Here is a 26,723-nt window from a genome sequence, read left to right as displayed (position 1 = left end):
ATTGAAGGTGAATACATTCTAGAGTTTATGGCAGAAGAATCAAACAACAGGCTTCATAATATGTCTTTGAGTATTAAAATCGTGTTGCGTTCCATTGCTATTAGAAAGCAAAAATGCTATTCTAGAATACTACCATCAAATATAATCACATTGTTCATATTAAGAAAGAAGGTTGTCCAAAACAACAGATCTTTCCCATGAATACTTTGTCTCCTTTTATGAGTATGGCAGTCTGGGATGACCAACACCAACTTGAACATCTCGGTTGTGGTTTTAGAAAAACTGAAATGAAACATAGTATCTTAGGCAATTGTTTCCTCTTTCCTTTAAATTCTCAATATCGAAAGTAGTTTTCTGATCCCGATTCTGAGTTCAGTTCTGATCCTTACAGAGCTGGATAAAGCCTTAATCTCATAACTTGCAATTTTATAAATGCAGATAGAATTTGGACTTTGATAATCTGGATTATTTGATTTGACTCTTTGAAAACCCAAACTTTCATTTTGCTATTGATTATAACATTGTACCTTACTACAAAAAGTGGCATGGTACTTTACAGAAGAAAGCCACAGTCATATTTATGAGCCAGAAGAAACCTTCACTGAATCATGAACTGTGGTATTCATATACTATTTATAAATTACTTGTAGCATTATCTGGAGGGAGGAGAGGGGGTGATCAAGGAACACTGAAGGATGGTTTACCCTCTTGGCATTATTTGTCTGCCAGTACACAAATTACACCACTTCTCAAGGCATATTATTTTTCCCTTTTCCTCCTGTATTTTTACTGATACCTCAGGATCCAAGAAAGCCAAATTTTGTGAAGTAAGGAGTTAGAGACAATTTTATCTGCCTTCTGTTCCACTATGAGTGATGTTGTTAAACCTTTCTCATTCTTCCCCAACTCCATCTAGTGCTTCTTAACACAACACTATCACCTAGCACTCAAAGTCTCCGAACCTTGAATCTGTAACATGGGAGAGCACTGGGGAAGCACTACTATACACTTGCTCTGGTCTACATTATTTTCCTACACATGCACTATTTGCTGCTGTCAGAAACAAGATACTGAACTTGGGTCTGATATGTGATAGATATGTCAAGTAATTTGTCCCACCAATGTTAGTTTTAGTGAAGGCCATGGAGGAACACAGGTTTTGAATAATTCTCTGCTGACTATCTTAAATCTGTTTCTCCATATCTGGACCAAAAGTGCATGCAAGAAAGCAGCCAGAGACAAATGTCTCTGTTAACTGCTAGATTCTAAACCACACTGGGTTTGCTAAAGTAACAGTATTTAAATGTTAAAAATCAGCATGTAAATTATTGGGATAGAGAGAACAGTTATGTAAATTTTAAATGAAAATTGGATTTTTATTTGGATGAATCATTATTTTTCCTATGCAATTAAAAAAAAAAAAAATATAGTTCTTCAGGTAATAAATGCAATTCTAGCTAACTCTAGCAATTTATTTCTTTATATTCTTTCCTAAACTGTGCATTACAAGTTGTTTTGTTGAAATTAATTCTCAATGGTAAGCATAACTTCCAATAATAGTTTCTACATTGAATAATCAAATGAAGAAAGGAATAAATTACTACAGATTATACAACACATCTTAAAAAGCAACAAAATTATACAACTACTAACATTTCAGATGTTCTCTACCAAGCCTTAGATTTTATTTTAAACCCACAATCATCAGACACTTGCTGAAAGGCAAGACACACACCTGATCTGAGCCATCAACCTACATGTCCACTGTTCCTGCTGACTGAAATTTCAGAAATTATTTGACCTCACACAGAATGCCAGGGGTCAGTTTGCATGAGCCGCGTGAAATCAGATGTGTCGTATTGTTCAGCATCTATTCCTAACTTCACACAAATGTTTCCCTGGGAAACAGGGCTGTCAGCATCGATAATTCTACGATAATCCATCAACCTTTGCCTGTGTTTTGTCTCACCAATTATTCTCCTTACAGCTAGTTTAGCTACCTATACCTGGCTAATGACCCTCAGATCAACACCTAGAAACTGTCAACTTAATTTGTACTGAATAGATGATTTTTTTCTTCTTTTCTCTCTCTCTTTTCTTCCTTTTCCTTCTTTATCTTCTCTTATTTTCAAGACTCAGCCAGTATTCTCCTCCTGTTCTCCTTACTATTAACCTGAAACCAGTTCTTACTAAAGACCTTTCTCTCTTGGTACTGTAATTTTTATAGTATCATTATAGAGTTTAGAGACAGTTTTATTGTAAGTAATAAATATTTCTAAAATTCGTTCAGGCATCCAGCAATTGTGTTTATTTTATGACACCATCACATCATGAAAGATCATAATGGTTAGAGGCCAAATGCATTTCTAAATTAATATATAATTTATAGCCCTTCATTAATTGAACAAAGTAATAAAGGAACAACTAATGAATAGCTTCTAGATATTTCAAGCACTTTTAGCATACTTAAATATTTCAAGACACATTTAAACCTATAAATCAAATAAAAATGAATGTGCCGTGTTACTTCATGCTTCTCTGCTAACACATACATACAGGCATCTATAGTAGCACTGTGAAAACTCACACCCACATAAATAACACATTACTGGTATTGCTAAATATGCTAGAATTTATCTTACCGTGACATGAAAGGTAATCATAACTGATAAGAATAAACTTGTATTTGCTCTAGGAAAATTTTCAGAGAAAGTTGAACCAAGTGCCTATTTCCAATGAAAGATAACAAAGAACATTCAGTGTAGTTCTGTGTGAATAAAATGCCAGAACCATTTCAACCCAGTTTTAGGTATATTTCAGAGTACCTCTCTGTGCTAGTGAAACTTAGCATAGTCCTACATTAGACACTTCAAAAGAATAAGGGGTACAGTTATTGGTTTTCCTACATTAGACACTTCAAAAGAATAAGGGGTACAGTTATTGGTTTTGTCCTGCTTTTAATGTCTTCTTTTTCTCTTTTTTTTTCCTTTTCTATTGCTTATTCTCTCCCATAATTTTTTTCTTGACTCTCATTTCCTTTTTCTTTCCCTTCCAAAACTATGTATTAAAAAAAGCTTGTTTCCATAATTAAGATGATTACTATCAGAAAAGCTTTTTAATGACAATGTTTATTTATTTAAAGACAGTGTATGACTAAAGAGCGTGACAAAATCCATGAAATAAAATCAAGAATCAAGTACTTTTTGAAAGCCACCAAGGCTGCTTGTTACCAATATTCAAGTTAAGCACTTAATCTTTCAAAAATAAACCTTATTAATAAACAAAAATGCTTATTCTACCTCACCAAAAGACATTCTCTTTTTACTCAAACAGCATGAAAGAGCAAAGACACAAAATGCATAAGAATTAAATTACCCACCCGACCCCAGCCCCCGATGAAAACATACTCTGTCACTACATTGTAATCAAACCATCTTGCATTTATTCCCTCTGATACTGAGAGGAATATACTAGCTGCCAAAAAACATAGGTACTTTTGATCTACTGGGTCATATATTTCTTAGTTGTAAAATTCTAGTAACTTATATATTCATGTTGATTTCATTATCTAGTCTTTAAATGTTCAAGTGGGTTTTCCAATAACTTCCATTTTGAAGTAACAAATCATTAATATTCACAGCTAGGCAACTACAGAGAGTGCTAAAAATCAAATTCTGATTTTTATAGCCCTTGTCCAATGTTTTACTCAGAAGACTAGAATACTTTTTTGCAGTATATCACATCTGCTAGGGCTGTCACCATTTTAATTTTAGTTGTCTAAAAAGTATGTCTTGTTTTTAATTTTGAAACATATTGCTGCCTGAGTCTATTACATCTATTAGCTAAGAAAACTTTTTTATATGAATCATGAATGGCTTTTTTTTATTTCAACTTTTTGATTTCATAATTCTTTTTTGATTTCATAATTTTTACCACATTAGGTTAGTCCTTTCTTCTCCTTTCCGTTCCTTCTTCCCTCTCCAATACATGCCTTTCCTGCACACCCTTTTACTTTCATTTTGCAGCATGTAGGAACTCAAATGTATACAACAGATTCCGAAGTTTAGCTATAAGAATAGTTCCACTCACATAAAATTAGAGTAGTTAAACTCTTTTATTTCTTGATGTTTCTGTCCTCATGCTCATCACTACCATATGACTACACTCAAGTAACATGCAAAGTAATATTAGTACGTGTCCTTCATGCTGATAACCACATGGCAATGGGTCATATTGATTAAGACCATGGATTGGGGAAAAATAGGAAAACAGTTAATACTTATAAAAGTGGAAAAAAAGGAACAATAGTTAATATTATGAAGTCATTAACTGAAGATTCAAGAAGTTTTGCTGACTCATGTACTATTAAGAATTTGATAGACCTTAGAAAGCTACTGCTATACTGGCATATAGATTTGTTTTGCTTTCCATTGAAATGAATCTAATAAATAACAGAAGAAATTTGGAGCACTTAATATAAAGACCTTTTTTGTCAAATGAAAAAAAAAAAAAAAGACTTATTGAAAATATGCAAGTCTTTTCTGCTTTCACTTTACATTAATTTTAGATTGGAAAGTTTGTTTTGCCTCTTATACTGACTACTTTTTAGTTTCTATGTAGTTTTGGAAAATGACCCCCTCATATCTCAGTAATACTAACACAATACCTTTAACCTGCTGTATCTGAATCAGTCGTGATTGCATTTTTCATTTCCTTTGGTTGATAGCTGAATAAAAAGTACCATTCTATAAAAAAATTAATGGAGAATTTTCTTTCAAGTATTGGTAGTTTCAAATTGAACTAAGGAAAATCTCGTATTCTGTGATGATGCTCTATTTCAGAGATATTAATCAACTACAACCACATAGGCAAAGTCAATTAAAATTCTCATGATATTATGTATCTATAGCTAAGTCTTAAAACATATTCAAGTCCGAATATATGGACAAGCTTCTGTAAATCCTGGCTTGTACGTTGACTTGATCAAGATCAGAGAGTAAACAACAGATCGATATTAAAATGCAGCCAGCATAAGAAAGACTGTCTACGCATGCACACACAGAGAAGTTATACACCAGAATGTAACAGACCCATAATGAATTCTTAAAGAACAGAGACAGCTGAACCATGCTTTTGCTTCTCTAACTTGTTGTAATAAACAGCAATTAAGAAATTAAAAAGGTAAATCAAAGTGATCGGAGCTGCCCATATAGTGGTCTCTTCCTTGTAGATTTTACATAGGGACATAGAGAGAGACCTGAGAATAAGCACAGAAATTAATCTAGGTATATGGAATTTTTTTTTTTAGTAATTTGAAGTGTATTTAATCCATTTTAGTAAACTAATACCAAATTATTTATAAAAGAACATCTAAAAAATTTTGCTTGACAAATTTACACAAGTGTTACAATGCATTGCCCAAGGTATGACATGAAGACAAAGGCAGAAATTGTGAATCAACAGACTAATGTTTTCTAGTCAAGACAGTACATTAGAGATTTTGAAGTTTTTTTCAAAGTTATACAACCACTACAAACATAATTACATTTGTAAATGTGAAGGAAAACAAACTCTTCAAAATTCTAAGAAAATACCCTAAACAGATTCATATACTGTTATTCCAATAACTTGCATTGTTCTTTTTACCATGTCTTCAGAATTTATCTTCATCTGTTTGTAAAATTATATGAAGGCAGACACTGCTTGGAAATAATTTAGTAAACTAAGTCACACTTTTATGGGAGAGAGCATTAAGTTAAGGTTCCAAATTCAGTATTTTGTTTGACAAGTTATGTCAGTTTAGTTTTGTTCTGCTGTGCTACAACACTGCTACTCAGCATAACACTTAATTTTCTTTCCTATTTATGGGAGAGAGTAAAGATCCTAAACAATTTATAATTTCATGTGCAACCAGGGATCAGGACTAAAACACTTAGTTCTCTTGCCAAAATTTGATCCTTAGATTCTTAATTTTACTGCACGCTGCAATGTACCGTAAGACACAATGCAAAGTGCTGGTTTAGCAATAAAATGTATAAAATGAGAACCACATCCTCAGCAGTGCTTTCATAAAAACATAAGAATGGCCATTCTGGGTGAGACAAAAAGTCAGCCTAGTCCAATACCTCATTTCCAACAGCAGCAAACAGAATACACCCAATCATAAGAATAGGATATTCAGATAAAGGCATTTTCTGGTAAATCACTTGCCCTTCAGCAATTTTGATAGCCTTTCGTACACTTTTCTTCTATGTATTTGCCCAATCAATTTTAAACATCTATAAACTTTTAGCATCCACATCATGTAGTGAAGTGCTCCAGAGATTAACTACAGATGATGCTGCCAGAGTAACATTTTTCTTTTCCCCAGTTTTTCACAACTTCTCTCTAGCCAAGTGACTAACCACCATAGCACATTCCTTGTGTGGGCTAAATGGCTGTCTGTGCTCTGTAGCTGATGTTCAACCTGCTTCTCCACTTTATGGACACCGTCTCTCAACTGACTTATTTCCCTGGACTCCCCCCGGAATTAGTACCTGTAACTGTTGCATTGTCACTAAACGAAAAAGAAGCTGGAAGATTTGTGTCACTCATGTACACCTTTAATGTACAGTTACTGACCTTTACTATCCTGCCTAGGCACGCTTTACTAACTCCACCTCCACGAGAATCAGTACTTTCAGCATTGTGCTTTGAGGCTTCAGAGCCTGCGTGAGTCATCACATACTGCTCCTCATCACCCTTTATAACATAGTATTTGTTTATCCTACATCTGTTATTTTCCAGAGCCCACCCAGCATACTGTGCATATTACACACAAAAAATACTGTGAGGATCCTAATGCTCAAAAAGGAAATATTTCACATGTGATGACTCCAGAAGGGTGTTTTTACAAGAGCAACAGGCAAAAAGCTGTGCAGGGTAGTGTTTTTAAAACAACATACATATCATCAAGATTGACTTACAATTACTATTGGAAACCAAGCTATTAACTGCTGACCTGAAACTTGACTTTTTTTAGATTGTGTGTATAAGAAAAATACAAAGTGTTATAGCATACAAAAATATCGCACAGAAGTGTGAAAAAGTTTCTAGAAATACTTCTAATTGCTTTCAACAGAGTACACTACAGGTAGTCAGAGAGAGGGAGACTCTTCACTTTAAAGAGCTGTGGCAATGGTTTAAGTTGAGGCAATTATAGAAAGAGCTAAACTTTATTCACCTAATTTATAATAATTTACTTCATCTGTTCGACTTAGATACAAAATCTTACATCATTAATGCAAAAAAAACCCTAACCCCAAAAAGAACTAAACCAAACAAAAAACCTGACCAGAGATTACTTGATTACTTGGACATGGATAGTTCTCCCATTCAGATCTTTCCTACAAGGGTCTTCCCTGATTGGCCCACTTAAAAAAAAAAAAACATGAGGCTATCATACCTTATTTCTCAAGAAGGAAAACAGATCTACACCTTCAAAAAGACCCAACTGCATTATTTTTAAGAGGCTCTACAGAATCATTCTATTTCCTCTGATTAGAATTTTCCAGTATAGCAAATTAAAAAGGAAAAGATACTTTGGGTTTTTATTCTCTCTCTGTTACCACAGTATTATTATCTTTATATCCAAATGCAGTAAGAAAGGCTCAGGATGCAGGCTTGATCTCTGCCCCAGTATTTTCTTTTAGGCTTTCTTTCTTTCCAGCTCTAGGCCCCATTGATCACTTTAACAGAACTGTTTTACAAAATGGCAGAAATGGAAACAGTTAATTTTAAATATTATGGAGTAGCAATATAGTCTTCATAACTGAAATAATGACAATACCCAGTAAAACGTATTTTTACATAAGTAATCTTTCCAAAACATATAACAGTAATATGATCTCTGAGCCCAGTGATTGAAATGGAAAAGAGCAAAGCAAGGGGTATCTGTCTTTCAGGTTCTTTCCATTAAAACTTCAGAAGTGTCATAAAGATGTGGTTGCTGACTCACGCTAGATTCTATACCATCTTTTAATTTTAAAATTTTATGCCTCTTACTTTTATTAACAAATTTGTTTCTCTTTAAGCATTCTAATTTGTCCATATTAAAAAAGACACTCAATGATAATAATCAATAAAATAATTCTAAAACTAGTTGTTAAGTCATAAAGTGATTTAATTCACTTTGCAAATCATTTATGAAATTTAAACTGAGAGCAAGATAATGTAGAACTAAGCATAAAAATCAACCCTCTCCTTTTATAATTAGCATTTTAATTGTGGAAGAACCAAAACCAACATGAAACCATCAGGAAATTAAAATGTAAACAGTTTACATTCTTCTTGAGAAAAAATAAGTTTTGGACGTGTATATACACATAAGCTTATATCCATCAGCCCTGAGAACAAATCCACAGGCAAATTTCTTTTTATTATTAACTTTTTGCATCATACATTTTTCTTTTAAATTAACTACTGTAAAAATGAACAACGTCTTTAATAGTTATTACCATCATTTGCTTAATAAATTAAAATGTTAGAGTATGTGCCTTAACATGTAATGTGACAAGAATTATTTCAAACAAAAGTGTCTTTTGGATTGCATAGTCATCCAGTAGAGCTAACATAGATTTTTGTCTTCTCTACTATTTCTATGTAGCATGCCCAGACCCAGAAAGATGGCTTGAATGAGTTGTATATTCCTGAAGACAATGAAGGAAATGAGAAAGGGCTCCATCTCTATAAAAAATGTCATAAAAGCATGATTTGAAGACAACCAAGTATATTATTTTAATTTCTCTCTATCTATACATCTACCTTCACTATTAAAACATGTTCTCTACTGAGCAGAGCAGAATAGTAATTTGATTTTCATTTTTGATGAATTTTGATTTTCATTCTATGAAAAGAACTTCTTTTCCTTTTTTGACTTGTGCCTTCACAGTATATAAAAATAAAACGACTGATTAAAAGTTGAATTAGTCAATCAAAATTCATATATATATTACTTCATACTGTATTTTTATTATACTTTTTTCAATTAGGTTTTGTTGAAGTAGACAGAAATCTGTTACCCTTTTGCACATCCTTGCTTTTATAAACCTGAGCTTTGACGATAATATGAAAAGTAAACACAGTAACTAGAAATTTTTGCTTGGGAAACCATTTCTTGGTATTGCTCTACTGTATACATAGATTTCAGCGGGGTCAGAGGAAAGGAAGATCTACAATTAAAAACAATTCTGTGCACCATAAGAATGCACAATTCATTATTAGAGCTGTTAAAATCTGTATCTGATTTTTTTTATTTTTTTGTAAGATGCAATAAATAGACCTGAAAGTCTACAGGAGGCCCTGCACAATTTGTTTGACTTAACTGAATGACACAGTAAAAAAAATTGCACTGAGTGTCTGAGGGTTGATGGTCGACTGAATACGTTATTGACATGATGGACACTGATGTGACAGAAAGGGTATACACTATGTTGCCTGCAATAACGAGTCATTAGACAAGCTCCGTTGGACCAGGCTTTTCCAGAAAAGGCAGCCAAATTTATATTACAATCAAGAGCTTTAGGATTGTGTAATAACATTGACTTCTATTTTGTGGTGGTTCCACTGTTTCTATGTTGCCTTTGGCAATATCATTTATATTCTGCTTTTACTGGATTTCTTTATTTGTATTCCTTGATTGTATATAGCAGTATAGTAAAATATGACTGTCAGTCATAAACAAGATATCCCATCACTGTTGCGTCTTTTGGGTAAAGGTCTTAAATTTTTTTCTTCTCTCATCCCCCTGCAGGCCACACAAATACCTTATTCATATTTTTTATTAAAAAAATGTTCTTGCTGCTGTATTATTCCTGCTTAAAACACTTGATTTCATCATTTAATCCTGCCTGGGATTCCAACCACACATCTAATATCCTGACTTATAAGAAAGAAGAGAAAATACTTTGCCACATAAACAACATATCACTACATATTATATCTTATCTTCCTATTTCTTTTTTATTATAATTTCTAGATGTACTAGATCTAATTTAGGTTAGATTGACATGAGTACATTCTGTTCCTGTACACAGACTTGTATTGATTTCAAGATGGAAGATTTGTACAAAAAAAAGCAGGATTCCAAGCATAGACTGTAATTTTTTATTGTACTCTGTACTCACATAAATCATCCCAATAATAGAAGAGAAAGAAGAAACCATGACACATTTCATTATTCAAACAGATTGTTGGTGCCTTTAAGTAACTAAAGTTTGTTGAAGTGGTTCGATATCTTTCTAATTACTGCTAAATAACATTATAAAACATTACTGCTTCGCCTGAACTATAAAATTAACTTGGTCTGCTTTAGTTGCCCTATTTGAGATAAACATGCTGATGCATTAGCCTTCTTTTCTTTTCATGTAATGACTTTCTGTTATTTTCTTGAACCCCAATATACAAAATTAAGTTTATTCTCTTTTTTTTTTCCCCATTAAAAATGATTGCTTGTCAACAGCTCTCTTCAAACATCTCCTATTCAAGCTATGCAATTGGACAAATCTAAGTGTCAGAACTGGCTTATTGGGTAAACCTTTAAGAATTCAAAATTATATTTGTATCTTTTCTCTTGAAAACCTGACTTTCCACAAACACTAATGTCATGCTAGAATACACATGGAAAGGGAACACAGCTAAAAGCCAATAATGGAAATTAAGTTAATTCAATTTTCATGAAAGCAAATAATTGAAAAAATTTTCTGAGATACTTGTTCCAGCCTATTTACACAGTGAATCATTAAGAATAAGCTGTCTAGTAAATATTGTTCACTCAGCTAAACCACATTATTATTATTCAAGAGCAGGTAAATGTCCACAAACTGAAAATAAATATATGTATTCATTGTCATCTAACCTATCACATGAATTGAAGTTGTTGTTGCCCTCTTCTATACTTTATATAGCCACACTCAGCATTCTTTTTGAATGTTAAAACTCTTACAAGAGGTTGCACGAGTCATAGTTTAATGCACATCAGAATCACTGCAGTGAACAGTGGAAGAAGATGTCGCCATCCATCCTTTTTTTGAAACATGGGGCAAGCTACCTGTGGCATGCTGGACTGCTGACATGGGATAAAGGTACAAGTTATGAATCTCTCTTCCTTAAGCTGATTCTAAATCAGTCCTGACACTTCATGAAACAAATCTGAAGCAATGAGACAAATGAGCAAGCAGTGACCTTGTAAAGGCAAACACCTCTTTATGTTCTCAATGCATCTCTATAAAGTAAACATTGTTTATAGGCAGTTTTCCCCAAGCATTCAAGTTCTGGATACTACAGTACAATTCTCCAAAGCCACTGCAAGGTCAGGTTGAAATTGCTTAAACTGTTATATAAATAGATTCTTTTTTCCTACAGTGAATTAAATCACATTTTTACAAGGTTAAGTAGGGTGAAATATATTTATTCCCTTTTTCTGTTGGGAACTTTACTAGTATTCTGCCATTAAATCTGCATGACCAAACAAATATAAAAATGATAAATGAATTTTATTCCATTTTTTCTTCATCAACAATAATATGTAAAAATAAACACCAAAATTTACAGATATATATCTCAGGAATAAAATATTTAAAATCTGCATTCAGAAACCCTGAATCAATAACGTAACGTGCACACCAAATCAAGGCAATTCATATTTCCTAAGAAGTGCTATTAAAAAGCACTGTTTTAAACAATACTTTCCCACTTTTTACAGGAAGATGCCTTTGCATGAGATGCCTAGTACTATAAAATAGCTAACCAAATATGTGTAATGGTGGCTTGACTGTTCATGCAAACTGTTGCTGTGCATATACGTACAGGAGGCTGCAAACTTGATTTCAGATTAGTTGCATTTCCACTGTGACACAACAGATTTTAACTTTTTCCCCTCCATTAGGAAAAAAAAAAAAAAAGGAGATAACAGATTTACAGCAATTAATTAGGGTTGTGGACATTAATTACTATGCAGTCAAGTAAAGCTACACCATACTTGCACTGACAGATTGATTTCCCCCTCCCCCATCCCATAAGCGCTAGGAAAGGAGGTACATATACAAAATGAGGTAAAAGTGATTTAGAAGAATGGTATTAGAAATACTTAAAACGAGTTCTTCATTGTACTCAGGACAGCAACTATGTGAGGTGCTCAAAAGAGAGTAAGGATAAATCAGTTCGTTCCTACGCACTGCACTCCAAATGAAAGAGGACTCAAGTTTTACAAAACACCCTCCAGCTTCGCAAAGTTGTGCTTTTACATGAATGTTAACAAATGGGATAAAAAAGTACAAGTAAAATTAACCTAGCAAGATTCTTTTGCTGACATGCTATGAGCAAGTGTTTGAATCATGCATGGAGCTGACAGGCTCACTCAAGAAACTTAAGTTTCTGTTTTCCAGTGCAACATAAAAAGGAGATGAGAAGATAGCCTGTTATACAAACAAGACTCTGTGTATGTGTGTGTATGTATGTATATGTGCACACAGGTGCATGGTTTTCTAATACTCATTTTAGCTGGCTGACAATTTTCTAAACATTTTTTTCAAAGAATTATAAATCTGAGCAGAAAATATTCTTGAGGAATACACAGCTATTTCATAGGAATTTTCAATAAAATTTGTTATAAGCATGATATCTAATGTTTGAGACTAAAAGATAGTAAGATAGAGGTCACGTATCTATTAAAAAAGAACATCAGAAATCAGAAGGACTCATAGCCTGTGAGGAAGACACTTACCTGGGACATGATCTATATTGGAGACTGCATGATTTTGAACCTTGGTCTCCGATATCTTGACTAAGTCTCTTAATCATTAATAATTAATGACATTGCCTGCTCTGGACTGGATCTTTCTCACTACAAAAAACAAACAAAAAGGAAACAAAAGCTTTCTTGCATTCATCCCAAAATGGGACATCAGGTTCTTGAAAACTAAAATATTGAAGGATGTAGAAAAATAGTCTTCTCTCTAGTTAAGAGATAGCAAGTTTTGAAAATGAGATCATTTACAGTTTAAAATAAATTATTGACAATAAATGATTGCCATTGAAATAAATGAAATCTACAGATGTGACAAAACATATTTATTTAACATCCATTAACTGCCACTATTAAATTATAATAATATTTATTCAAATCTCAGTAAGAAATTGCTGCCTTTGTAAAATGAGAGAAGTTGTCTGTTTGCCAAACAATTATTTTTGCGTAGAGATAAGTACAGCTATTACACAACTTCATAAATTTCAAATGCCAATCTGCTAGAAATTGGACGTCTCAACAAAAATTAGCTAAGAAATGGAAAAGAGCTTTTTCTTAGTTCTATTTGAAATTGTGTTAGCTGCCATGGGCAAATACTATTTTCATTGCACAGATCAGCAAAACCAACTGAACTGATAACAGAACAAATACTGTTTTGAACATCAAATAAAGAGATCTGGGTGGTCAAAGAATCTTAGAAACCTGACAGCTCATATCACTGTCATACTTGCTGAGAAATGGATAATGAGTATTACAGTGTAGGTTTAGAAATAAATTATTTTCTTATTCTACAGTATACCAAGACAGTTTGTCTAGATAAAATCATTGAACTGCTGCTTTAGTTCTGTACCACTAAAACCTTAAGTATCAGATTGTAGCTTTAATGGACAAATTGTACTTCTAAAGAAACTATAAGTATTTTTTCCGTATTGGATATTAGGATGAGAAGTGTGTGTGTGTGTCCCAACAACACAGAAAATTAAAAATTTGAAAGATTTCCTCATTCTTGCACAGCAACAAAAACCCAGGAATATATACTTGTGTTTACTGGTCTCTATAAGTAATGATAATAAAATATTATCATTCAGATTTAGATTTTTGTAGATCCAAAAGATTCTAGCTCTAAAAGTCGAACTCCTAAAGGAATACAAGGACGATCTAGAAAAATGCAAACAAAGGAGTTAATGGTTGCATATATCTGTTATTATACACACTGTCACATAAAAACAAATCATGCTTAGTTGGCACGTGTTCTTCCAGCAGACATTCAACCATCTTGCAAACTACCTGCTGTCCAAACAACGTGAAGCTAGGCAGCCAGCAATCAGAGCATGTTCAATTGTGAGCATGAAGCACGTGAATTCTAGCGAGGAAATTCAAACTGCTGTTTATGCTCTGCTTATGTTTGAAGCTAAACTGAAGTTCAAGTTCCCTTGAGAAATAATTGTCCAAACCCAGATAATAAGTTGTCTCATTCCTGATCTTAAAAGTAATTCCTATGATACTACTGGAAAGAGGAGTTTAACATGTATCAATACAGAAAATGTTGTGCCATGACAGCAGTCAAAACTGCAACACTGCAAGTAACTACAGCAAGAGAAAAGATCTGAATTGGGTGACTGCATTCTTAGAGGAATAACAAAAGAAGTCTTTTCATACATTGATTCGTAAGGGGAGAGCAGAATATGGAGACACACAAAACCAGATGTACAACCAAAAACAGTAAAACAATTTGGTGCTGATACTTTCTAGGATATGTGGCTGAGTCACAGGCCAACCCAAGAGATCCTAAGAACTAAAGGGGTTCACATTTACATTTTTCCTAACATAACAATTTTTTCAGCTTTAGTAAAGTCCAAACTTCAATGTAATGTAATAAGCAATGGAATAATGTAATATCAAGTAAATGCCAATATCAATGTCAATTGTGTACATATTAGAAAATGTATAAATGCACTGATATTGAATGCCTCCCCCACCAAGACGGGGACTTAGGTTTCTATGCTGATTGCCCCATGTCACTTCACAATGTCGCTTCACAGCAGTAAAAGGAATACTTTGAATTTCTTTTTTTAAATTGTAATTTGAAATACCTGCAGAAAACTTTCAGTCACATATTTCTACGCTGGTATTTGTTTAGTGACAAAAATGTAAGGCAAATCTCTTTCACAGAGTAAGTAATCAGATTGACAGACTGTCAATATACTTTATTCGTTAACAGCTGTGTGAAAAATAAATTATATAAAATTATAGTTCTGTTGAGGTTAGAATAACTTAAAGATGATACAAGATAAAAATTATATCAGCGAATAATGTTCAAGTGATTAAATCTTTAAAGAAAAAGTAAGCTAATTACCTATGCTACGGACCATACAAATACATGACAAGAATGCAGGCACAGTAAAAAATATTTCTTTCCTTGCTATCCTTTAAAACTTATACGTATTTCATAATTGAAATACCCAAGATGTTATAAATACACAACATATCCATTCTTGACCCTGTGGTTATGTCACCGAATTATGACTTGAGTGTCCCATCCTTCTTGAAACACCTAGTATATTAATTGTACAGACACAAAAAAGTAACTAACACTTTGAGCTTCATTAGACACATATAATCTAGACTAAGTGAGAGGCAATCACATCCTGAGGGAAAGTGAAAGACAGACTCCCATGGGGCTCCCATGGGGGAGCCTGCAAACCATGGCAAGGTTAGTACAAGGAAAGGAAATTATAAATGTTCCATAAAACTCAAGTCTTCTAAGTCTATTATTTTGATATTGACAAAAGCTACAGATTTTAGTCCCCAGCTTGATTTTTCCAAGATGTTTTGCATGCCTCCTTTGAAGATCAGGCTGAAGAGACATGAGGAAAGTCGAGTTCATTCTTGAAGATAGCAGTTGTTTACTTTTCAGGAAAGCATTTAATACAATAGATGAAGTCTGAAGTCCAAGCGTGTGATTCAGAGATTTTGATGGTTCCATTAGGGGACAATATATCATAGAGGCTGGCAAATTATTTTATCCTTACCGCTGAGGACAGAGTAGATCCACTTGATGCACATAAGACAACAAAGAATTTTATTCAAATGATGAGTTTAGCCTGGGGATTATTTCAGGGCTAAGTTACTGGCAGAGCATTTTGTTCAAGGTCAGCTCTTCCTCTAATACAGCCTACTCCTGAACAACTACTTTCCACGTAAACCCAGGATAGTATGGTGTGTTACAGCTACATGCATCTATCAGTGGAAATGTTTAGGGACTTCTTTGTCCTGAAGTTCTTACATGCTTTCACATGTATCTTCCTAAACAAATGACTGAACAGTGAGGTAACAGATCTGGAGTAGATGTTAAAGGACAGTAACACTAAGTTACCAGTGGGGGAATATCTTTCAAAAAATCTACTACATCTCTGCTTCCTCCATCTAATATTCCTTCTGCTACACAGATACTAATTACCTTCGTTTTTTCTCATCTGATACATATTATATCAGGGCAATTATTTGTAAGTTGTATTTACCTTTCAAGTTTCTCTCTTACATTGCACACTGGAAGAAGACATTGTATACCTGAAAATTTCTCTGCCTTTCCCAGCTATACTGTTGAATCTGATAAAACGAGACTTGCACAACTTGCCTGTACTATGTTTTTACACAATTGCAAATAAACCATATTTCTTTTTTAATTAGTTCTTTGATGAGCTATTCAACATCCATCCTTAAGGACAATTCACTTCAGTATGAGATGAATGGCCTCACAGGAGACCCTATTTCTCCTCTCTGTGTATAAAAAGAGCATGGGATAACTAGCTCAGATACAGAATGAGACTTTTACTTGCAAGGTCAGTATATTCAGAAAACTTTTCCAACTGGACAATCTATAAATTGAAGTCAGAAAGGCTTTTATTGTGCCAATTGGCCAGCAGCTGCAGCTCTACAGTTAAAAATAGAAAGTCAACAGCTAATACAAATTAACATTGTTGCAATTGTCAGTCAGCAACGTGCCCTGGCTCTTCACCACCCCTTGAAATGGTGCAATTATTATTGTTTTTATAAAAAGCTCAACATTGGCTTATATTAAAACAGCAAATAATTTAAAATACTGTCAAAATGTCAAAGCAGTTAAATTTCGACAATTATTTTATCATGGCTAGATTTCTCTTTTGTGCAAATACTCTTTAAACCAGTTTAGCAAAAGTATTTTCCCTTTCAAAAGGTTTCTAGCTGCACTTTTGATTTCCTATTACTGCCCAGATATACAAATACAACTTCTTAGTTTATATCTAGCTATACACATATACATGCACATGGAAGAAATATACATATATTTCAAAGCTATTGCATTCTTTAAATACATGAAGTTTAGGTTCATAAACTAAATTATTTTACCCTCAGACATCTGTTGCTAAGAATGTGACCCCTTCAGACTTGATACAAATTTCCCACTGGTGCTCAAATATGCATATGTGGACATAGTCATGAAGATTTTACTGAACTTTATATATGACAATCTTCTAGCAATTAATTTTTGAACCCATACAGAGACTCTAATGTGAATACTAACTAGTCCAAGTAGAAGACTACCATTCCACAAATCTGCAGAAGAAAACTGGTATTCTTCAGTGTGTAATTAACAAAATGGATTTGAACATGATCCAAAATTACAGTGCTTATAAAAGCAGAAGCAAATACTGACAGAACCACAGATCATTCCATAAATTTATATAAAAGTTGAAAGACAAAACCAAATCAGCCCTGAAGCAGTACATTTCATTAAACAAAAGCATGAAATATTTTGCCATTAAAAAAATAATGGTTAATAATTTTATGTCAACAGGCATATACTACAGATAAATTTGAGTAAGAATGATCTGGAGGTGGTATGATCATTAAAAAAAAAATGCTTCTGTTATTCTTTTTAAGTACAAAATCCTTTTGAAGCAGTAATTTTTGTAGATTGTTCATAACAAACTCTTAAGTAGGAATTTTCATTTCTGAGGTAGTTAAGGGGTAGATGATATTCCAAAATGAACAGTGTTCCCAAGCATACGCAATATTTTTGGAGGGAGTTCATATGAAAGAGGAGTGATACTGTTTTCCAAATTGCTTACTATTATATATGACTGTGGTAAATGTGAATATACAAAATTAATTTTAATTCTGTAACAGGAAGGTTAAGGATTAACTCACAATAGTCAGTGGCATACTATTTATCTATATTTATAACAAATTCAGGATTATTAAAAATGTACATAAGTTTTGTGATTTCCGAATTGTAATAATGAAATAACAAGTTTATAAATCAAGTGCATAACATTTAAAACACTGTTTTTGTGAAATTATTAAGCCAGTGTTCGCATAATTATTTCAGATACATCTCTCAAGCTACTGAATCAAGCTCTTCAATCCACTAACTAGTAAACAGAACTGCTGAAACAATCTGGTTGTTTCCTGCACTAGATTCCTATACTGATTTAGTAATTCATCATAAACCTTTAACTTTCTAACAAAGCTTTGACATGCAGGAAAGACAAATATTTTAAAATATCTTTTTTGGCTTTGTTTTAAAAAGATTGTAAAAGTTTTAAAGTGGATAGTGCTATAGTAGCTTGTAGTGTGGAAGGTCACATATTGCCTAGACATGGAAGCAGTAGTTTCAAATATTTTATTGGAATGCAATCTTTTGCACACAGAAAAATTCTGCGCTTTTTAAAACATCTTCTTAATCTATTTCAATTTCCATGCTTAATTGTCCCCTGGAATAATAGCAGACCATTATACTGAAGTCAACAGGTATGCCTAAATATGCTTCTAATACAAATAGCAAAAGCATATGGGGATGTCCTGTTTTGCAAGGACATTATGCTAAAAAAAACCCAAAAAAACAAAAACCAAAACCAAACAAACAAAATAACAAAAAAAAGCAAGCAAAAAACCCCACCAAACTTCTAACAAACTCTTCAGTACATGAATATTGAAGTCGTACAGTTGTCAAAATATGAATCCAACATATTCATCCACTAGTGGCAAGTCAGAAGTAGCAATGTATTTCCACAATATGTCTCACCAGGCAATGATCTGAGATAACCCTATGCATTACAGAGCATTAGCAGATATAGAAGAATTTTAGACATATGTTTAATGCTGTTTTGTTTTTTATTTCCAATAAATTAATGGAGAAGAGAAATGTGCTATGACCCTAGGAATTAGAAATGTATTACTAGCTACATCAAAATATGGCTTATGAAGGTCAAAATCCAGAGAGAGAGACTACACTGGTCCTAGCAGAAGCACTGCTATTTTACACCGTGGAGTGTTCTCTCTTTATTTTTGATATACAAAAAGACACTGCTCCACTGTCAACTAGTGAGCCCTTCTACCACCTTTATCCAAACAAAGCTTTGGGAACAGCTGAGCAGACAACACATTTTCCACTGAACACAAATGTTCTTTCAGGTGTACATTTGAAATACAGACTTGGTAACACGTTGCTGCTATTAAAGATTCCACATGGAGGCTGTCTCATAAAAGTCTGTGGCTTTAATACCCACCTACCCCCTCTTATCAACATCAAAATGGCTACTGAGTTCTAGGTTAACTAAAAAAAAAACAAAACTAAGAACAATGTAAACTAAAAAAAGCCACCCTAAGCTGACCTAACTAACCCAGTTTCCTCCTGAGAGAGATACCATACAGAACAGACATAGTAAACTCCTACTGATTGCTTTCAGGGGTGACAAGCAACCAAGAGGTGCTTGGGGCAGTCACCATGATACTTTTGGTTGGCCAACCAAAAAAATCTAAGATCCAGATATATTTTAAGCAGATATGATTAGCCAAAATTATCTGAATAGATAAGGCACAGGTCCACTCACTGCAGAATATACACAAAAGGTATAAATATCTGAAGCAACACTCAAAGAACGATATACAATTTTTAGTCCAAAATCACAAGATTTCTATATAACATGGTAAAGGAAAGAGAACTAAAACTACAAGTTATTACTTCAAGAAACAGGGTACATAAAGTTACAGATACTTACCACTGTGAAATTCATAACCTTCAAAATCCATATTGTCATTGCTAAGTTAACAATCATGGTAACCAACAGCAGAAGGACAAAGAAGTATAAGCACCTCTTTCGCCATCCATAAATCCCTACTGGGTAAAACTGAGGATGTTCAGTCCTTGGAAGGCTGTTCTGTTGTGTTGCTAATATATACTGCTCTCGTGTCATCTGGAAAAGAAAGATGTAAGTATAAGCAAATGAGAGGTCTGTTTTTCATAGATTTTATTACATGAAGATTACCTGGGAATGTATAGAAAATCAGTTTCTATGGGCACAGAAGGGATGCATTCATTCAGCGTAAACCACATCAATGTCATTTTTACTAGGCATTTAGTAAGAATTTGGTGGTTTCCATTAATTTAAAGTAAACCTTTGGTTTGATATTTCAAATTGGATTTGCATTTCAAATTTATCAGCAAGAAACTGTAAAAAATATTAATGTAATCAATGTGTGTATCGTACATTCTATTTCTGAAGGTTGTTTTATTGTCCTTTATAAGGTCATTCAAGAAAGTTTGGTTTTGGAGAAAAATATAACTTTTTTTGTACTGATTTTGGCTGAGATAAAGGTAATTTTCTTCATAGTAGCTTGTAGCCAAAACCAGTACACTCTCTCATACAAAACCAGTACACTCTCTCATACAAATAGACAAAACATCTATTCTTTCCAGAAATGCATCTGTCATAAATGAAGTTATCACTCTTTTATTTTACTTAGTAAATTAAATTAACAATTTATGCCACTATATATACACTCATATTTTAAACAAAAGTATGCCACTGTGTATACGATATTTTACACAAAAAGAAACACGAAAACCCTTCAAAGCTTTAATTTTGCCCTTTAGGAGATATGGATACTAGCATCATCTGCTAGCATCATCTGTTTTCCTGAATCAATTAAAGGTCTTCTAGCATACAAGCAAGCAATAACTGTTTGTAAACTGCTTAAAGAAGTTATCATTAATTCTTCTTTAGAGCAAAAATGTTTATGGCATTTAATAAGAAACCATTTAACATTTTTTACATCCTTAACTTTCTTTTACAGATATTTATATTCATATTCATCTGTCACATTGCCTTTTGACTGGAAGGTATTAACTTTTCTCCATGACTTAAAAATGAAATTAAAGCAATCTTGTTCTGTTTATGTAAAAGGTCCTCCTGAAACATGCCCATTAAAAAGATTGTTTAATGGGCTTTGCGCTCAGAGGGAGGAAAAAAAATAAAACACAAAACAAAGAAATACCCAAAACAAACAAACAAAAACCCAACAAACTTATAAACCAGATAGAATGATCAGTTTTACACTTAAAAACTGACTTTCTTTTCACTAAAAGAAAGTAAAAAATGCACAAAAATGAGTCAGTTGATTCAGTTAGAAATAAAAAAACAGATTAAATCCAATTGAAGGATCAAACAAATGTTGATTTCATAAGATTTTTAAAATGTAAAGCTCAAAAATGTTTACGTAAACATCTGTATTGCTAGATATTTATCCAAATCAAAACTCTTGAGGTTTTACCATGCACTTGTTAGTGAATGAGATATTAATGGCATAAATTAACTCACTGTGAATAATTACAGCAACAAGTCATAGAATACACATCCATATTACAAAAATATATATATCACTGAAATAAATCAAAACAGAAATAATGAATTTATAAAACAGATTTTAAATAAGCTAGTAAACAGATATTTTGTAATTTTTATGCTTTTCAATCAGAATTGCTTCTCTCTGCCCATAATTTCAATTAAATGTAACATTTAGCAGTTTATTTACGTAGTAAACCTTTACAAAAAGAACTCCCCTCAATGACATTTCTCAGTCCTCCCAGAGCAAAGCATCACCAGGCTTCAAGACCTTAGATCACCCCCTTATCGTATCCTGGCAGTATTCATCCTAGCTGTGTCTGAATTCCTTATGAATTCAGAAACTGAATGCACGAAAGGGTTAATCATCTTCCTCCTTACAATGAGTTTCTACACATTTATTTAGCCAGCCATTGTAACAAAAATGCAATGCATGATTACATTTTGAGATTTAAAGTACTTCGTATTTTTTACACCATTTCCATTGTCCTGTGACCTTAGTTTATATATTACTTAGGAAACTATTACCATTAAAAATAGTTGAAAAGTCAACTTCCAGATTGTGAGAATGCCAGAAGTAGCACTGCCATTAAAACTATGAATGTGGGCCTATGAAATACACCCTTTGCAACACAATCATTAAATACAATGACATTTTATTCCATCACCACAGCCAGGCATCAGTGAGTTCCCTCAGTGTATACAGTTCAACTGAGTGAGGCTTGGAGATGCAAGTTGTCCCCCTGCAGCCCATGGAAATCCATGGTGGAGCAGATATCCACCCTGCAGCCCACGCAGAACCCCACGCCAGAGCCGGTGGATGTGCCAGAGTCTGTGACCCCGTGGGAAGCCCGTGCTGGAGCAGGTTCTTCACAGGACCTGTGACCCCATGGAGAGGAGCCCACACTGGAGGAGTAGGTTTTCTGGCAGGACATGTGCCCCTGGGGGATCCACACTGAAGTGATCTGTTCCTAAAGGACCTCACCCCACAGACAGAACCCACGCTGGAGCAGTTTGTGAAGAACTGCAGCCCATGGGTAGGACCCCACGTTGGAGCAGGGGAAGTGCATGAGGAGCAGCAGAGACAACGTGTGATGAACTGACGGCAACCCCCACTCCCCGTCCCCCAATTTGGGGCGAGGAGGTAGAGAACATTGGGAGCAAAGCTGAGCCCAAGAAAATGGGAGGAGTGGGGGAAAGGTGTTTTTAGATTTGTATTTATTTCTCATTATCTTACTCTTATTATCCTATCCCTGGGTCCCCCAGGGATTGATATTGGGCCCAACATTGTTTAATATCTTCATAAGTGATCTGGATGATGGGATCAAGTGTACCCTGATGAAGTTTGCTGATGATACCAAACTGAGTGGGGAAGTGGACACTTTGGAAGGGAGAGCCACCCTGCACGAAGACCTGGATAGGCTGGAAGAGTGGGCTAACAAGAACTTTATGAAGTTCAACAAGGACCAGTGCAAGGTCTTGCACGTGGGAAAACATAATCCAGGAGAGCAGCACAGCCTGGGATCTACCCGGCTGGGGAGCAGCTCTGTGGAAAGGGACCTGGGGGTCCTGGTGGACAACAGGCTCAATAGGAGTGAACAGTGTGCTGCTGTGGCAAAGCAAACCAACAGGATGCTGAGTCTCATCAACAAGGGCACCAGCAGCAGAGATAAAGAAGTCATTATCCCACTCCACTCAGCACTTGTCAGGCTACACCTGGAATATGGTGTTCAGTTTTGGTCCCCACTATGCAAAAAAGATGTAGACAGGCTGGAGAGGGTCCAGAGAAGGGCCACAAAGACGATTGAAGGACTGGGAAGCCTGCCATATGAGGAAAGGCTGAGAGAACTGGGTTTGTTCAGCCTTGAGAAAAGAAAGCGTAGGGGAAACCTTATCACCATATTCCAGTATTTAAAGGGTGGCTACAAAGAAGACTGAGACTCCCTTTTTACAAGGAGTCCCATGGAAAAGGTGATGGGTAATGGGTACAAATTACTCCTGGGGAGATTCTGACGGGACATAAGAGGACAACTTTTCACAATGAGAACAATCAGCCATTGGAATAATCTTCCCAGGGAAGTGGTGGATTCCCCATCATTGGACACTTTTAAGATTCAGCTGGACGGGGTGCTGGGGCATTTTGTCTCGGCTGTGCTTTTGCCAAGAAAGGTTAGACCAGATGATCCTTGAGGTCCCTTCCAACCTGTTATTCTATGATTCTGTGATATGATACTCTCTTATTAATTGGCAATAAGTTAAATTTATTTCCCCAAGCCGAGTCTGTTTTGCCTGTGACAGTAAGTGCTGAGTGATCTCCCTGTCCTTATCTTGACTCATGAGATTTTTGTCATATTTTCTATCCCCCTGTCCAGTTGAGGAGTGGGAGTGATAGAATGGGTGTCTGGTGGCTAGCCAAGGTCAGCCCACCACAATTATCTACAAGCAATTTTTTTCTTAAATCTGTTGAATATTTTTCCAACCAAAAACCAAAATAAACATTTTAATTCTGAAATTGTTCAATATAAAACCACACACCTCCAGCTGTCTTCAGACCTCAGGCCAGACCCAATTCCTGTAACATCAGTTCTTGCGAAGCACCCACAAGGATCAAGGCCTCAGTTTTCTAAGAACTGCACATATATACATAATAAACAGGCCCAAAGAATTTGCCATTTGTTATTAATATAAAAATACTGTTGTGATTTTGGCATTATTTTTTACGGTTTTTAATCTGGCCAGTTACAGTTAGCAGCAGCAGTCTCACTACTGATTTGTACATTGGTATAAAAAATCATCAGCTGATTTTTAAACTATTGAAAACCAAAACAAATCCTAGCTGGTCTGGTAGTTAGCACCTGGAGATATTAGAAGTATTAAGACAAAAACCACATAAATGTTTGATAAATATCTCCATTTAGTATCATGTTTTTATCACCAGTAACTGAAACGATGCTAGATTATATCCACTTCAGATAAGTATTTTTAACTGAGGAGGAACTGCTGTGAGCAGTGTGTTTTTGAAATCATGAAAAGGCAAAGAAATTCCAGAACACTAGAAGGACAAGTAAGTTATTAACATATTTTTTAAAAGTGATTTGCATGAGCCTTGCTAAACCATGCAATATGACAGAACGTCTTTCAAAAAACTGGTAACACCTAAAAAAATCTGACAAGTTTTTCCTAAGAATTCTGATTGATAAAGTGCACATATACTTTGTATATAAAAATACATACACACAGATATTTATGAATAAATCTGTATATATGTAGATCATAGAAATACATACAAATATACACACAAGCTTTTCATGACTGAGTTGCTTTTTCATGCTATTGAACTTTCAAAATACATTATAAAAAAATATATTCTAAACTAGGTGACTGACAGATCTTATTGATGAGGAATTATTAAATGGACATTTAAAAAAATCTGACTGCGGTATAAGCTTAATGCTATTCCATTATTCAGGTCTTGTAAATATGAAATGATTGGTGACAACATTTCAAGACGAGACAAGAACTATGGTTTGAAAGTTTACCTGGGTTTCTGACATTAGGATGCCTGAGGGTCCCAAACCAAAAATAATTAAATTACAGAAATGTTCCATTAAATATCTGAAGGGTTTCAATGTTAGCATCTTAAACTGGTAAACTCCATGGTGCACACATACATATATACACAAAGTCATAAGCAACCCAGACCCACATGCTAAAGAAATTAAAAATAACTCCTCTGCTTTGATAATTAATGAGATTTCTAATTCAAATCCAAAGTAAGAGAGGATACATTATTCAGTAACTACAAAGAAATTAAGTCAGTTCTTAGACTGCACTGAACAAGTACCATAAACAAGACAAAGGAAACTATCATAGCACTGTAAAGTATTTAGTCATGTCACAACTGTACCTGAATATATTTTGCAACTTTTAATTTTCATTTTTGGCTACTCCTACACTTTTTGATCTTTTTCAGTATCATAAAAAATATGATTGTGCATATTCACTAGGCACAGGTGAATCTGAGTAAGCATACAGCATGAAATCTACATCACAATCAAGCCAATGACCTTTAAACTACTGATATATTTTAGGGCCATAATGTACTACTGGAACAGATATCTTAGACTCATAAAAGTAATTAAAGAATGGAGCAGAGACATTTTACATTTTCAAAGTTTATTTCAGTCTTTGGGAAAATCTCTTACAGAGGTAAATTTTCAAAGCAGAAAAATGGAAGAGAAGTCAATGAGCAAATGAACTAAATTCTGGGTGAGATTGTTGGTATCATTCCTGAAGTTAGGGTAGCAATCTACTTAAACAAGTGTTAACAAAAACTGTTTAGAACATGATTATGCCTTGCAAATAATTCTCTACGCAAATATAAATTTGTCTTAATGGCTAACGTCTCTTTTCTAAGTGCCACAAAAGAAGAATCAGATTCAAAACTAAGGAATAAAATAAAAGGATCATTGTTCTTAATTATAAATGCTTAGTCAAACAGGAGAAACAATTCACTATTTGCTGTTCACATCTAGGCAGGCAATTTGACTTCCAGCTTACTGATTTTCTGAAAAGAAAATTATATTATTTTGTGTATTTTGATGACAAAATAGGATTTTTAGTTCTGGATCAGCTCTACATATACTCTAAACCTATGTTGATTCCATTCATCCTACACTGTTTAAAAAGTCACCCAAGAATACTAGTAAATGCGTTAAAAGATAGGGGTTTTACCATTTTGCACAAAAATAAACAGTGGTAAAATATGCATTTAGATACAATAATCTTAAATGATAGGGGTGAGGTGCCATATGGTAATACCATCCCAGTAAAGCAATTCAAAAATTCTTCTCGAAGTGTGGTTGACTGAATAAAAACCAAGATTAATGCAATAGCTTCTCCATGACACACTGAGCTCTTAGGAATATCACCTCTCTGCATGTGCATCCAGCTGCTTAAACAGGTGGAAGGCTAAACTGGGTGCAATACCTTTGATCAAAGCACTAGATGCTTTAAGAAACAAAGATGACTATAGAGTATGATTATATTTAACAGAAACAGCAGAAGTTATCAGAGGGCTTTTACAGAGATTGATATGCCTTCTATGTGTTTGCAAATCAGGCAGTCTAATAAAAAACTGGTATCTCAGTGGGGATGGGGGAAGGTAGGAAGGAAGAAAGAAACTTCATAAATTATTTGCCAGGATAACTACAATTTTCTTCAGATCTAAAACAAGCATTCTTCTCTCACAATTAAGGCTGGGACTCCAGAGTTTT

General features: G+C 34.2%; 1 protein-coding gene across 1 annotated transcript in view; it reads right to left on the bottom strand.

The window, feature by feature from the left end:
• SGCZ (sarcoglycan zeta) overlaps positions 1–26,723 on the bottom strand; it is a gene marked incomplete at both ends in the record, with an annotated part of 486,557 nt that overhangs the window by 207,925 nt on the left and 251,909 nt on the right. The window contains 1 exon segment of the mRNA XM_082315901.1: positions 19,825–20,019. Within this exon segment, the coding sequence (XP_082172027.1) occupies positions 19,825–20,019 (195 nt within the window).

This window comes from Platalea leucorodia (assembly GCF_965183815.1).
Source record: "Platalea leucorodia genome assembly, chromosome: 6".
Lineage (NCBI taxonomy): Eukaryota > Metazoa > Chordata > Aves > Pelecaniformes > Threskiornithidae > Platalea > Platalea leucorodia.
Note: the sequence above shows the minus strand (reverse complement) of the source record. Positions and strands in the feature narration are given on the sequence as shown.